The sequence below is a fragment of the Caloenas nicobarica genome, chromosome 1 (assembly GCF_036013445.1).
Source record: "Caloenas nicobarica isolate bCalNic1 chromosome 1, bCalNic1.hap1, whole genome shotgun sequence".
NCBI lineage: Eukaryota > Metazoa > Chordata > Aves > Columbiformes > Columbidae > Caloenas > Caloenas nicobarica.
This window is the reverse complement of record NC_088245.1, coordinates 64,860,597-64,876,531: the sequence shown is the minus strand read 5'-3', so window position 1 is coordinate 64,876,531 and position 15,935 is coordinate 64,860,597. Positions and strand designations below refer to the sequence as shown.

Sequence of the window (15,935 nt, the reverse complement as noted above, 5' to 3'; positions counted from 1 at the left end):
AATTCCATGTTGGCTGGGACTCCCCTGCCAGACAGATGCCTTCCAAGCTCGCTTCCACAATGCTTCAGGATTTCGGTTCAGCTTCTTGATGCCACAGAGCCACCACAACAAAGGGGAGAATTATTTTCCCTGCCTACTTAAACAATTACATACAGAAGGCAGGGGATCTTGAACTAGCCTAGCAGCTTATGGCACTGATCCATGAAATTGTGTAGTAGTCATTCTCATTTACGGTTCTCCAATATTAGGATACTCATTCGCTATTTTTTTTTTTTTGCTTCACTAAACAGGCCACAGACTCTGAAAGTGGGATGTGATCACAAGGATGGTCTCCAGTCCATGGCCTTTATAATCAGGAACTAGAAACCTGAGTGAAGTCCTGCACCTTAATAAACACCTTGTTAACTTATGAACAGCTTAAGACTAACAAATCAGTCATCAGAAAGCCCCTGTGCTGCCAACAGGGCAATGCAGTGTGGAAATTCAGACCACATAACATAGCAGCAGAAAGAGATCAACCAAGGAATCCAACATCAAACTCTACAGAAAATGTCTTTAATGAAGGGCATGGTCTCAGGCATATAGGGGCACATTTTTGTCCCTTCAGAATTTAGTCACAAATCACACTTTGCAATCAGGTTAAACATTAACCCCAGGACATTTTGGATATGCAACTTCAGGAGGAAACAATTCATGTGCTACTAATACAGGTGCAACCTGCAATGCCAGCAGGATCAGATGGGCACAGGAAACTTTGCCACTGTGCCACCTGACACTACTGTGAGCAGGTCTAGGTAGCAAGATGGCAAAAAGCTCAACCACCTCGATTATTCTGTGGCTTCTTCAGCTACAATTCTTAGTGCCCTTGCATTTAACAAGGCCACCGTCATCATGAATCCTTAACTTTCATGTCCTAGAACCAAATGGCTTTATACCCCATTCTTGCGTTCCCTATCCACCTGAAAATAAATGCATTCTCTTAATGATAGCCTGTGCTAGCACTTACCATCTTTATCATTTATAGCCATCAACCAGGCTGCTGTTGCTATTCAAATAAGAATTTGGAGGACTTATACTATCTGCTATGCTCTTCCACCTCTTTTCTTTAGTCAGTTATTAGCCCACTGTTGTTTATGGGTGGGATTTCAATTTCTACCAAGCAGAGTGCACAAAAACTTTACTCTCAGGCTCCAAAGGGCAGTTACTCTGTTTTAATGCAGAAATGTATTAAAAGAGATATCACAGAAACTACAGGTCCCAGAAACCTTCCACTCAGATCGACCTGGAGCTTTGCTTTCCCAGACTGTCAGTTTCTGGAAGAAGTCGCATTAATAGTAACAAGAGTTGTAGAACATATGGTGGAAATCTCAAGGGTATACTTGGCCTGTAGGTTGCATTCTGAACACCTTGAAATAAAGTCTGGTATACATCTTCCTGCTCCTGCTTCAGCATATTTTGCAATTTAGAATGACTTTTAGAAAATTACCATAAATAAGTAGACAAAGGTAGACTATACTCACGGATGAGAATGAGGAGAGGCTTAAACAAAGACATTTCAAAGAATGTTCTGCAATTTTTAACAAAAGGGTCATCAGGATTCTTCTGAGAATCCACCTCAGTACCAAAAGCAACTCTACCGACGACATCCAAGGTAAAGCAGTTGTAACACCTGCATTGAGTTGGAGAATGATAAACCATTAGCTACAAATTACATATCTGTTAATATCTTGCTTCTACAAACATCACATAACATTAATTTTTGCCTCTGATTTTCTTTTTGCTTTTAGATTTGAGCTTTGCCAACAAAAGATGTTTCCATCATTCTGACAAATGCTAGTTCTTAATAACGATCACCTTCTCTTTGCCTACAAAGTGAACATACTTTCATATAGCTCAATAATTTCACTAAAACAAACAAACAAACCAACCAACAAACAAACCCCCCAAAATCTATTTCATTTATTACCTAGAAATCAAATGCAACAGGTCAGAGATTCATAAGCATTTTCTTAGTATACATCCTAAAAAAGAGATCATTTCTTTCTCATTTTGGACTGCAGAAACCACATCTACTACCAGTCCAGTCTAAATTCTCAGTGACAAGAGGTACTTAAGTAAAATTTCCTGTCAAGGATTTCCTTCATCTTGATAGGTCCTTTATAATGCAAAATTGTGGTCAAAACCAAGAGGAACTGACACCATGTGAAAACTGTATCTCTGCAGAAGAGCAGCAAATGCTTTCAGAACTACAAATGATCTGTGGACCATGATCTAGAAACTTCAGAACTTACTGAATCTCTTCTCACATATCTGACTATCTATCCAGTTGTGTCATCATCTTTATTTCTACTGGGCATTAGCAGCTATATTTAGTTTTGAGATAAATGGACTGAGAATGTAAAATATTCTTCAAATTTGATTCTTCTGACCTGTGGCCAAGTGTGCAATGACTGTTCTTCTATGTTCCCTTACAAAAGGCTAATATCAAATTCTCTGGTGTTTTAACTGAGTGAGCATGTATTAAGAAAAGGACAGGACTCGGGCCCAGTGTATCCTTCATGTATATTGTAAAGCAGCATTTCTAAACTACAATCTTTGGGCACTGTGATTCTGATGACACCAGAGCAGATTTGGAAGATAACAATACTGCCAAGTTAAGTAACTTATTTGGGTTTTCAACTCTTACACAAAAAGAGGTAAAACAATCATTTCAGAAGCACTTGATTCTCTTTTTCAGTATCTTGGTGAGGTAGATAACTGAACTAAATTTTGAGTTGCTGGCAAAAAACAAAATGGCTGAAGAAAATTAATGTACAAGATGACAGGAGGTTGCAGATAGCTCAGCATGACCCAGCAATGTGCACTTGCAGCCCAGAAAGCCAACTCTATCCTGGTCTGCATCAAAAGGACTATGACCAGCAGGTTGTGGGAGGTGATTGTGCCCCTCTACTCCACTCTCGCGAGACCCCACCTGAAGTCTCGCATTCAGCTCTTGGGACCCCAACATAAGAAGGACATGGACCTGTTGAAGTGAGTCCAGAGGATGGACACGAAGAAGATCAGAGGGCTGGAGCACCTCTCCTATGAGGATGGACTGAGAGAGTTGGGGTTGTTCAACCTGGAGAAGAGAAGGCTCTGGGGAGACCTTGAAGCAGCCTTCCAATACCTAAAGGGGGGCTACGAGACAGCTGGAGAGGGACTTTTTACAAGGGCATGTAGTGATTGGACAAGGGGTAATGGCTTTGAACTGAAAGAGGGCAGACTTAAATTAGATACAAGGAATACATTCTTTACCATGAGGGCAGTGAGGCACTCAACAGGTTGCCCAGAGAAGTTGTGGATGCCCCATCCCTGGAAGTGTTTCAAGGCCAGGCTGGACATGACTCTGAGCGATGCAGTCTAGTGGAAGGCATCCCTGCCCATGGCAGGGATGTTGGAATTAGATGACCTTTAAGATCTCTTCCAACCCAAACCATTCCAGGATTCTATGATTCCATGATTTACATCCAAAAAATAGCTCCCAGGGTAATTCTGGGAAACTGCAGTGCAATGAGAATCACATTTATAAATGTCAAACCTGCTGAAATGGCACTATAATAAAACAACCGGAAGATCATATTCTGAGATGGTCAACATCATTCATTTATACTTTCAAAAGGTCTTTTCCAAAGTGCCTCTTGAGAGGTGAAACCCTATCATGGATCAATAGCTAAAAGACCAGGCAAAGAAAAAGGACAAATGGAAAAAAGGGAAAAGCCTGGAAGGACTCAAAAGGTCAATTTTCATCAGACCACTAGGGTAAGTGTAATGTATCTCAAGGTTTCATAGCATCTCTGCAGATATTTAATAAAGACGTCTCTGTGCACACACATACACTTGCATGCGTATCCATACACGTACTTGAAAAGAGACGGATGAATCGTGGCTAAATATCTATTTCTTTAGATGACACAAAATTACTTGCACTGCTCCAGTTTAGGGAAAATCATGATCAACTTCAGTAGCACTGGCCAAACCAGCAAATGAAATGTATGCAAAATAGTGCCTATTAGAAAGAATGCATTTGAACTACTCATATGCCATATGGGGTTCTGCAAGAAATGCATCTGATCAGAGAAGGGGCTAGACACTGTTGTGAAGAGTTCAGTGAAGATCTCCGATGAAACAGCAACAAAAAAGATAATAGGATATTAAATGCATAACAAATGGGAGAAAGAACAGTATGGAAAATATTAAAGTGTCATTTTATAAATCAATGGTGCATTCTCATCTGGAGTACCGATCCCATTTCACAAAAGGCTAGCATGCCATTAGAGGGGGTTAGAAGGAATGTGGTAAGAATGATTAAGTGCTAAAAAAAACTCGTATAAAAAAAAACCAAGAGGGTGATGGACTAGAGGGATTTGATACTAGATCAGTTCCTTTATTTGTACATTATTGGCAGGCTGTAGACAGCAGACTGGACAGGGACTGATGCAGCTTTCTTTTCTGCTTCCAGCTGCTAAAACTTCATTAAACAACAGCTAGAAATACATTAGATGCTTTTCCAAAATTACTTTTCAAGTATGCAATGGCTGCCCCCAGGAGAAAAGGCATCTATCAGACACATCCTCTATTAAACTATGATCTCCACTTGTAAAAGAAAGGGAGGGAAAAAAAATCTTTTATACAGTAAGCGCATATTTAAAATAACTGCTGCCATTGACTTTTTTTTTTTTTTAATCTGCTACTAATTTCTGGCATGTTGAACATACCTCTGGATATCAAAAGCTTTGCCAGAATCTGCATAGACTTTCAAGTTACACAGCAGGACGTCACAGGCCTGGTTTATTAGCGGTGTCATCTAGAAAGGAACACATCGTATTGTGAAAAAACATTAAACTGTTAAAAAGAAAAAAAATCTAAATTAGTTTTATCCAGAAGATGGGACAGAGCTCTCAGGATCCTCTGCCGGTGTGGTCAAATACTTTTGCACAGTTAAGATGAAATGTTGGGACTGTCTGCTAAAAATAAACCTACACATTACAGGGATGCCTTTCTCCAGCTCTGGGCCTAAACATGAGGGGTGCTGTCGCTTACCTGACCTTTGGTTCTTGCTCACCTGTGGTTATATACATAAAGAGCTATCGAGGAAAGATATTCCCCCTCTCTTTTTAATCATTCCCTGTTTCAGTTGATGATTTATCACAGTCCATATTTACAATATATTACATTTAGGCTACACATGCTCCAGGGCAGAAGGAATAATATTTTCCATAGTCCTAAAGTCCTATAAAGATATTAGCATGAGAGGCCCAGAATTTCCAACCTGCTGTCCCTCAGTTTGAGGGATTTAACCTGTACATTAGAAAAGCGCCATGTATACCACTACAGGTTGCCGTGGGCAAACTTTCCTACCTGAGGAAAGGCTTTTATGGAGTGGTGATGCCATTAAATGGTCATTCACGTGAATGTATTAATCTAATGGTTCTTTCCTGTCACCAACACGTGACATTCAGGTAGACTTACCCACATCTTGGTTGTAGTGAACAGTGCAACAGTCTCCTCTTTAGGACTTCATGGAAACCATGACATAGGACACAATCGAGACCTCATTGAAGACCTCTTTAACTTTTTGCATATGAAAGGCATCAGACACTTGCCTTGATTACACCTACTACGGGGGGGCAGAGGAAGGCTGTAGCAGCAATCCAGCCATGAGCATAAAGGCGTTATCTGCTATGGCTCTTTCTCCGTATTGACTGCTAAGAGAACCTTATAGCCTACAATTTGATACCACAGTCTTCCCTCAACAATTACGCCAAGCATCAGCAGACATATGCACAGAAACCTGCCTTTCCTTCCCGAACCACCTCTTTCAGCATATGGATGTCAACAAACATGAGAACAGACTTGCCTTACTCCTCTGACATTCTTGTTACCAAAAAAGACTTACTGCAGCCTCTCAGCACACTCCGGGAGCTATGCAGCCTGCCCAGCCAAGTCCATTTTGCTTGGCACTCCCACCTCTGAGAAACTAGCATAACACTTTGTGCATAGGCACGTTGCCACCCTAACACATGGGCAAGACTCTACGCAGTCAAAAGGCCAATGTGGGAGCAACCAACATGTTTTCCAAAGGCAGAAGTCTGAGTCAAGAATGTGTCTAGCTGCTCCTGAGGTCCTGTACCTATATGGGACAGAGCAGGTTGTCACTGTTTCATTTCAAAGCCAGATTGATTTGAGCTTTGCCACCGTCTCTCAATACAATTCTGAATCCGGATTAGTATTTGGTAAAAAGTAGCTGTTATGTGTTTGGGAGGTGCATACCACATTATGTGGCAGTTTTCTTCCCCTTTTGGCTTTCTAAAGAAAGTCCCCTGCAGTGAGCTTCTTCTCAAATGGTTCAACAAAATTAACACATTTCTGTTCAACAGATTGAACAAGGGTGAAACGCTTTATAAGTCTCTGGGTCCAGCCCCTCCAATGAACTGAACTGGTCAAGGAGAACAAAACAAAAATCCATATTTTAACAGGTATGTTTCCTAAACAGATGGTGATCATTTTGTATTTTCCTTTTATTGCCTTATTTTCTCTTTTATTCTTCATCACATCACCAGACCTGCAACCACCCAGCTGGTTGCTGTTGCTTTCCAACAGCTGGCAGAGATGGCAGGGACGCATACGCCTGGCCAGGGCATCTCAGAGCCCCTCTGCACTTTTCACATTCCACCGGCCTTTCAAAATACCATTGCAATTCATTTCTAGTCATAAGATATTTTTATTAGTGAATCTAACCAGGCAAAAGAGGAGGGGGGCATATGGATCTGATTTATTGTTAGCATGATAGGACAGAGTCATATCAATGAGACAATTATTTGCATATGAAAGCTATGGGGGATATCTACTCAGGAATCCTGGATTAGGTTTGGGTTTTTATTCCCCTGAGGGACATAAATTAGTCCAAGATTGCTAACTGTAATACAAAGAACACAGACTGAAACTTTCTCAAGTCCCTTAACACTTTAAAGTCTTTGTTCAACTGTCAAGAAGAATAGTGTTGGGGGAGGTGAACTATACCAAACTTTGAAAACCAGGACAAAACCACACATGGTGATCCGTACCACCCTGGGTATCACTAACTTCTTATACATTCTCATTTGCCAGTCGGAACATAAAAGCTGCATAACCTGCCTGAGATTCAGTTCTTAGTGGGTAAACAAACCCCAGCTGCTCTGTGTTCAGATTGGCTGAGAGTAACAGGATGAAGAAAAATCTAAACAATATGGTCCCTGTAAATATTTGATCTGCCAGTTATCTAATAGCAAGAGTAGCCCAGAGTCCAAATTTCTTTCTTTCTGCCAAAGAAGAGCATTTGGGGTTAGGGTTTTCATGATGCCAGGGGCTTTGCTGTATAAATCCTGCCAATATGCTATTTGGCACATAACAACAATTAGTTTCTGATTCTGAGTATGCACAGTGCACGGAGATGTTTGCTCTTGTCAAAGGCATCAGAGTCACGTTCCTCTAGTTAGATGTGGTCCTCAGTATTCACTATTATTATTTCCCTATCATTAGCACCCAAACTATAAAGTATAAGGCTGGAACATATTCACTCTAGATAGACACACTGGAGACATTACTGTTCACATACAATATGCAGAGGTCACGTTGGGCCTCTTATCCCACAACTCAGATGAAATATTAAGGGAAGAAGAAGGAAAAAGGATACATCTCTAACATAAGAATTGCTTCTGTACTAGATTTCAAGTGCCTGACTAAAACCAGGAAAAGAGTGGAGTGCCAGGAAGATGTTTGTGAGAGAATTTGTTTCCATCAGCTCATGGTGGGGTCCTGCTATTCATAGGCAAAACTTAACAAAGGGAGCAACTCAACCAGACACTGGCTTGTGGCTCAAGGACATGCACAGTTCACATACCAGCTTCTAAGTTAATGATCTGCTTTGTCTCAGGTAAGCATACTTGCTTTGCTGAGTGCCAATAGCAGTTTCCAGAAACCCTTCCAAAATGCCTCTGAACATCGTGCACAAGCAGAGTAAGAGCAAATCAAGGAAACCTCCATGGCTGGACTGTCAGATCTTATGTCCTAGTGAGGTCTGGAAGATCTGCACACCTGAGAGTGACACTAGAGGATTTTCCTGCACTGTTCTGCCATGTTATCACAAGTTCTGCTTTGTGTCTCACTTAGTTTGAAAGAAAATGCCTCAACACAAACTCGACTTTGCAAGTTATTCAGGACAATGCTACATTACGTTGTGCTCTCTTCTTTAATTTCTGTGTTCTGTTTTGTTTTAATGGTTGGTTAATGGAGGAGAGGATTCCCAGCATACTGATAGGAGATGACAAGACTACTGCAGCACCATCAGAATAAATAAAAATCAATAGGTTTTCTGCTGGTGTTGGCTGTAAAAGAGAGCAAAGCTATTTATCAAGTCTGACAAGGGGTCCAGAACTGCAGGATCATCACAGGCACCGCAGCAAAAAGAAAAGGAACAAAATAAGAAATACTAAATAGGGAATCAAGATTGGTACAGCAAGATCACTAATATATCAGCTTGTTTCATTACATAAGAACTGAGAAGAGCATGACAGGAACATCGGGAAATGCATCTTTTACTTAAGGGCCTCCAGATATTTTACTTCCCCAGTTCCTCATGAATTACATCTTGGATCAACTTCCAGCAGTTGGTATTATTCCTGTTTAACAGATGAAAGCCATTACATGCACAGAGAATTTAAGTAGCTTCTGCCAGATCACCCAGAGGCAGTCAATGGCAAAGCTGCAAGTGAAACTTCGTGGGTCTCCTGCCTCCTATCTCTCATTTCTCATTCTTAGTGCTCCCATAGCAATGGCACCATGAGGTCCTTTCACAGGTCACACTGGAAAGAGCTTATTATCAGATCTGCCACCAACTGTAGTGGAATCTCATTTGAGATGCTACCAAATCTTACTGTAGGATAAAGCTTAGAGGTCTATTGATCTATGCTACACTCACCACTATAGTATTTGAATGTAATGTTATCCGGAGCCAAACCTTGCTTTGGTTGGAGTGGACTGCTTTACTAATCTTTACATACTTGTTATAAAAAGAAAAATAAAAAGGGAGAACACACAATGTGTAGAAATCCATAAAAGCAATAGTGAAATGACGCACAGCCTTTAAAGATAAATTGAGGAGACAGAAAGAGAAAGCTGGAGAAGGTGCCAGAAAATCTTGAAAAATGTTAGGAAAACAGCTCTCTGCATACACCCAGCAGTCACTACACTGGCTACCCAACAACTCTATAACCTCTAGTTTCAGTTAAATGCTCGTAACTTCGCAAACTTCAAAATTTCTGGGATCAATTTTTCCTCTTTTGGTGACTGGCTGTTGGAGATTTTTGCCAAACTGAGGAGAAATTCCTCAAGTTTAGCGAACTTCTCAGTGACACTACACTGCTTCCATGGAGAGATGTGGGCAAAATACACCTCTGTTCCCAGCCACAGCAGCTAGCTGCCTCTGTGGGGCATTGCGGGTCAAATCTTAGCAACATAATTTAGCTCTGTCTTGGGTTTTGTCCTCCAGCAGCCAGGCCAAAGAGTGGAAAGAGTGGATGACCAGCTTTTTGTTATTGCTAGTGCTGAAGCTGTCCTCTGGCTTAGTAGCAGATTCTTGTGTTTCTGAAATGGAGATATCAGGAACCTACATTCAACTCTCCGTCCCTCTATGCGTCTTTTATCTAAAGCAATTGCTATGGGAAGCACAAGGAGTTGTTAACATTTATTGCTCCATCATAGGCTATTCGCTCCCAATTCTCTCAGAGCGTCCAGACAGACAAGGTCTGTGTTTGGAACGGCTCATGAAGGGGAACCACTGTCCAAAGCCATTCGGGAGGTCTGCAGTCTCTCCAGCAACACTGGAGAGTTTACACAGGGGAATGAAGGCAAGGCAGACATCTAGAGTGCACATAGAGGAAGATTTTAGTGTGGGGCTTTGTCAGAGCTCAGATCTCTGTGGGAAAGGAATCAATGTCTTAGGAGAAGAAATGAGGAACGTGTCTAGCAGAATTTACAAATATGTATAAAACAACATATCCAGGTTCTTGGGCAATAAATTGATACCAAAACTAGCTTATTTGTAACTCTTTTGAGGTAGAGAGGAAGAGTTTATTATAAACAGGATGTCTTCTACATAGCTCTAAATACTCTGTAGTATGGCCAGTACTAGAACATAGTATTTTTATTTCCATGCTGCTGTAAAGGTTCTGAGAGAATGTGAAATATGGGAGAGTTAAAAAGTGAGATCATAATTAATGAGCATTAATTTCCTTTGAGAAGGGTTGGTATGGCTTCTAAATTAAGCAAGAGCAAAAGAAGCACATGGGCAAGGACTTAAGTTGCATTAACTTCAAATCCCAGGACTGTTCAAGTACTTGGGTAGAAGATGAAATGCAAGGCTGAGGAGCGCGTTGATTCAAAAGAGGTTCTCAATCTCACATAGAGTTACTGCAAGCATCTCTCTGTGTAAGGATAGATGGTCTCCTGGTGAAGACATGGGACAGAGGAACAAGGTTGGGCCTTTCAGAGAGACCTTCCTCACGCCTCGTTTTCCCACTTTCTGCAGGCTTGGAGGAGAAAGTGACCATTTCCAGGTCACCCTGAGCCCACACACAATCACTCTGGAAAGCTGATTATCAGGCTAAAAATAAAGGTCTCAATTTTTGCATGTAAGACAGCTGCCAGGCACTCCCCAGCTTTCTATTTTACCTCCTACCACTACTCCTGCATCGCAGCTCCACCACCAAGCAGTGCAAAGTGAGCACCGTGACTTCTCCTCCAACTTTGGTTTAATAGGTCAAAACCTGCAAAAACCTGTGGTTGCCCAGCCCCAAAGAGCGAGGCCTCCACCTGCTCGCCCTCACCGCTCTCCTCCATCCAGCCTGCCCGGCTGGTGCCGGCAGAGGTTGCTCTCCGCAAATCGAGGGGAGTGCAGCTTTATCTTTTGTTAGTCCGCCAGCCAAGAGCTGATGACCTGCAGTAAGGCAGATTAATTTCTGCTAGGAAAATGCAAAACTCCTCTCTCCCCACCACACCACGAGCAACTAATCGCTTGCATATTTAAACATCCTCGCCTCGCTAAAATTTCACGATGGAGCTGGTGACAGAGCAAATGTCGAGGCGCATAACCAATGGCATTGTCAGTCGTGATTAATCAGCATCTCCACCAGGCTGGCAGCCAATTAGAATTTACCATAATAAGGAGGTGACAGCCGGCGTTGCTAAGTGACCGCTGTCTATAGAGCTGGGAGAGCCAGACACATTTAGATGTTACTGTGGATTTCGACAGCGGCATGTCAAGACAACACAAGCGTCTGCCCAGTGGAAAATTTTACAGCCCAGGACTGGGCACCAGAGTGAGGCATGGTTCCCTTTCAGAATAAAATACATAAAGGAAGAAGTGGGGTTTTTTCTGTTGTTGGGGTTTCTCCCCCGCCTCCTCCCACCTCCCCCCAAAAGAAGACTTTAAGCAGTCAATCATTTAACTGTGTTTAATTAAGAGGTATCGTGTCACCGGAATAGGACTTTGTTACTGGGTAATGGGTTCCCATGGCTAAATAAATGCTGAGACATTTATAGGAAATTAGCAGCAGGTCAGCGCATAGACATTTATTTTCAGTCAGAGGTATTTATCTGGCAATGACATTATGTTCCAGTGACTTATTTTATTATATGAAAGGATTAAAGAATAAAAGGAGGAGGGGGGAAGGAGACAGAGAAATGAAAATAGACTGACAGCAGTTCCCGTGTTAACGTGAGAGCTGCTGACTCTGCAAATCACAAAAATCTATGTTCCAACAGGGAGCAATAACCTTTCCTGTACTTTAGCTTACTCCTAACGGGGGGTGGGGGTGGTGGGGAGGAGGAAGGTGTAAGGCTCCTTTTTGACTTTGCTACACTTTTATGGACAAACTGGTTTGTATAAAGACAGAGGATCATATTCGCAGATGATCTATTCTGATTTTCACCAATGTATCACCTGGACCACTCCGTATGTATGCTCAACTGCATGTGCTCTTCAGGTCTAAATAAACTGGCACAAAGTAGCAGTTTTTTACATGTTCTTAATATAGAGCTATATAAAGTAGATGCTTGTATGAAAGAAAACAATCGTGTCTTCTAAATTAGGAAAGCAACACAGCATACATCTCACCTCTTTCAGTTTGGTATCGCTGAAGGCTGGGGTCAGGAGGCTCCGGACATACTTCCATCTGTCATCACGAAGACAAAGGATGCTGTCAAGCATTGGCTTGGAAACCAAATTCGGCTTCTAAGTCAAAAGAAAACATGATTCAGTTTTAATACAAATGCAACTAGAGCTACTTGAGACTCTGAAACTTGGAAAGACTAGCCATGAATGCCATTGTCCCACAATGCTGAGAGAGGTTCGAGTCAGTCCCAACCACCGAGCTAAACATGGCTGAGGCTAGAGAAAATTTCTCTTTTCCTGCACACATTTCCTCTTGGACTTGCAAAAAACCCCAGGGCCAGTCCAGTAACTCCTTGCTCAGACTGTTCTGGTTCTGCCATTCCTGGTGTTCTCCTGAGATTGCCAGTTCTCCTTTGCTGAACCCTGGCTTCTTTCCTGCCTTTCCAAGGTGACTAGCAAGAGGACCTGTCAACACTTCCTCTCTGTGCGACATGAGTGCCAACGCACTGCACGTGAGTGTCAGTAGGGGACACGATTTCTGGTGACAGCTGATATGTCAGACTGTTACATGCATTTTAAAAGTCTTCAGAAAATACGTTGACTAGAAAGCAATTCCTAGTCCTCACTCTATCCATAAGGTACACTCTCAATAAGAAGTTGTGGCCTGAGACTCTTAAAGCTTCAGACGATAGTCAAACACAGTAGTTTAAAGCACGGCCCCATGAAGTTCTGTACCAAGAAGAAGGCTACGGATTTGCTAAATTTTAATCCCCCTATCAACTACAAAATCTCCATCCAGAAAATTGTGATATTCGCCAAAGACTGAAAGGATAAAAAAGATGAAAGAGGAAACATGTCAGAAAACAACACAAATACACCTGGAAGAGGTGTCAGGAGATGTCCAGCCCCATAGCAGAATCTATTACAACTTCAGTTATTGCCAGAGGACATTTCCTAATTGTTCTTGAAGGACTCCAAAAATGGAGATTCAATGCCATCCCCACGCAAAGCCTTTCAGTATTGGACTACTTTTATCAAGGTAGCAGGATCTTCCTTGCTGGAACTTATGGTCTTTAGACTTTATGCTAACACAAGCACAGAACACAGGTTATTCTCCTCTCTTTGCAGCAGCCCACCTATGCAGAAGGCTACAATAACCACTAATTATATTGCTGCCATCTAGCCCAAATAACACCAATTCGCTCAATGCATATGTATCAGGCATATTATCTGGGACCATTTGTTCAGTATTGTTGCTGTCCCTCTGCATAGTCTTGCTGATTTACATCTTTCTCAAGTTACAGTCCTTGTGACTTAACATGGTACTTCAGCCAAGGAGGATTTCTTTTTTCTTTTGTTCTGCAGACTATATCCCCCTCTATTCACCCCAAAATACTACACAACACAATATTGACAATGTTGACTCCTGTACTTGCTTGTGGTTCCCTGTAATTCTCAGACTTTTTGCTGAATAATTAGTCCCTAGGAAGTTGTTCCCCAGCCTTTATCGTTAAAGTTGGTTACTCCTGAGAGTCATAGACAGAACATGTCCTTGTTGAACTATGACCATTCTTTTCATGATTTCTTCTCCAACCGATCACGACCACTTTGAATTGTAGCCCTTTCATAGCATCTTTCATCCTTAGCAGCTTAGTGCCTTCTATATAAATTGTTATCGCGCTCAGTGCCATCATCTAACCCAGTACACAAAAGTACAGAACAGCACTTGCAAATAAGCCACCTCTGGGACTCTCTCAGCTCATGCTTCCCTTCTGACAGCGGACTGATCCCAAACACTTTCCAAGTCACCTTCAGTCAGTACTTCAGGTATTGTACACCCATGTTCTCCAGACAAACCATCCTAATTATGGTGGGTGGAGGTGGAAAGCGTACACTTCCATAGATATCAGGCTGTACAGAGACACTTACTTGCACACGCTAGATTTTCTGTCCTCCAGGCCCCTGCCTACCTGCCCAGGGTAGCAGTGGCTGTACATTTATGTTATCAGTAGCAGCAGCATCCACTTCACTGGGAAAGACACAAGCAAACCCAAGACACTTTGGCCTTCCCAATGCCATCTGTTGATCATTTTCACCTCTAATATTTTCTTTCAGTCTTTCTTTCATTGCTAATGTACATGAAAAATGAGTTCTCCCGACCTGTTAAACACCTGGGTGCTTTCATCTCATTTTGTGCCTCAAGACTTCTGATTTTATTGTCCCTATGTGCTGGGTTTTTATCCTTGTTCTTGGAAACCTGACCTACTTCCCACTCTGTAAAAAAAAAAACTTCTTCTCTTCAGGGGCTGTGAAGAGCTGACAATTTACCTACACTGGTCTTCTACTGCACTTCCTTAACTTTCCTCCTTATTGTAAGAGTTTGCACTTAATATCTTTTCTTTAAGGAGCTGCCAGCTCTCCTTAACACCTTTTTCCTTTACACTTGCCAGAATCTCGCTACACTGCATAAGCCTGTAAAATGCAGAAGTCTATTTTATATTGCAAACAGGCTAATGGGATAGTTTTACATTCTCAGTGTAGTAAACTGATGTCACTGAGATGACACTACAGACCAGTTCTGTGCAAAGATGAGCTGTTTTCAAGAGAAGAGTACGTATCAGGATATCAAGCTGAAGGAAGAGACTGACTCAGGTACTCTCATCAGATGACTACTGTAAGATAAAATATGGGCACTTTTAAAATGTATACATAAACTATTTTATTCTGTGCAATAACAAGGAATACTTGGGACAGGCTGTCAAAGCTGAAGTGGTTTGGACTGCTTTCTCTGAATATCCTCTTTAAATAAATGATCTGATTTCTAACTTGTCAGTAGGTATCTGTTCTGAGGATCAGGAATGCAGCTAGAGAGACCATCACTCACTGGAGTGCTGCCTCATTTGTTACAGATTTTCAAGGCATAGTAGAAGCAGAAGAACGAGGCTCTGGACAACTGGAAATGATCGTCATTCTTGGAGAAAGTACTGCGTGCTAACCTCTGCTCCACAGTTCTTACCTGCTGCTAGGGAAGCACTTTACACTAAATCTTGACTCAGCTGGTCACCAATAAGTATTCCTTACATCTTTGGTCTTCAGTTTCAAGCCCTCAGGCCTAAATTGCAAACCTCCTGAGCACTCACTAATGCCACTGAAATCAACAACAGAGAATGCGCCTTGATCACACAAAAAGCATTAGGGCAAGAAATCAGGTCATTGAATGGAGCCCCCAAATTAGCAAACATTCCTGGGCCTGTGCTTCAACCCACCAGCCTTCAATCCTGATTTATAAAGTGGAGATATCACACCACCTCCTCAGAACTGCTAACGATACATTAACATTCCTGAGGCATTCGGAAACTACAGTGAAAGAGCAGAATAACAATTCTCACAAGGAAATGACTGATTTTGTCTTCCAAGCAAGGTTTGAATAGTGTACAGGAAAACAAAAAAAAAAAAGGAAAAAATTATAGGGCAACACTTGGAAAAGTATTTTTCATCCACTCCTAAATTGAAGGCTGCCCAATCTGTGTACTCTATAAGACAAGTCTCCTTTGGAAGACAAGGCTCCACTTAGATAATAACAGATGTGATATAAATCTAACTGCATTTGCCTTGAAAGCAAAACCCCTTCCTAAAACCAAACATTCACCCTAAAAATTGCTTCTAATTGCATAAAGACTGTATATAGCGCATTCACAGAGAGGGGCCCAGTTACTGAACAAAAAGCCTGTTAACCATAATGCTATAA

General features: G+C 41.7%; 1 protein-coding gene across 1 annotated transcript in view; it reads right to left on the bottom strand.

Annotated features, from left to right (window-relative positions):
* The window catches only part of TBXAS1 (thromboxane A synthase 1), a 235,683-nt gene that overhangs the window by 89,201 nt on the left and 130,547 nt on the right, over positions 1-15,935 (bottom strand). The window contains exons 5-7 of the mRNA XM_065639909.1: positions 12,191-12,307; positions 4,755-4,843; positions 1,521-1,669 (exon numbers count right to left, since the gene is read on the bottom strand). Coding sequence (XP_065495981.1) covers positions 1,521-1,669; positions 4,755-4,843; positions 12,191-12,307 — 355 coding nt within the window. The remainder of the gene's footprint in view (positions 1-1,520; positions 1,670-4,754; positions 4,844-12,190; positions 12,308-15,935) is intronic.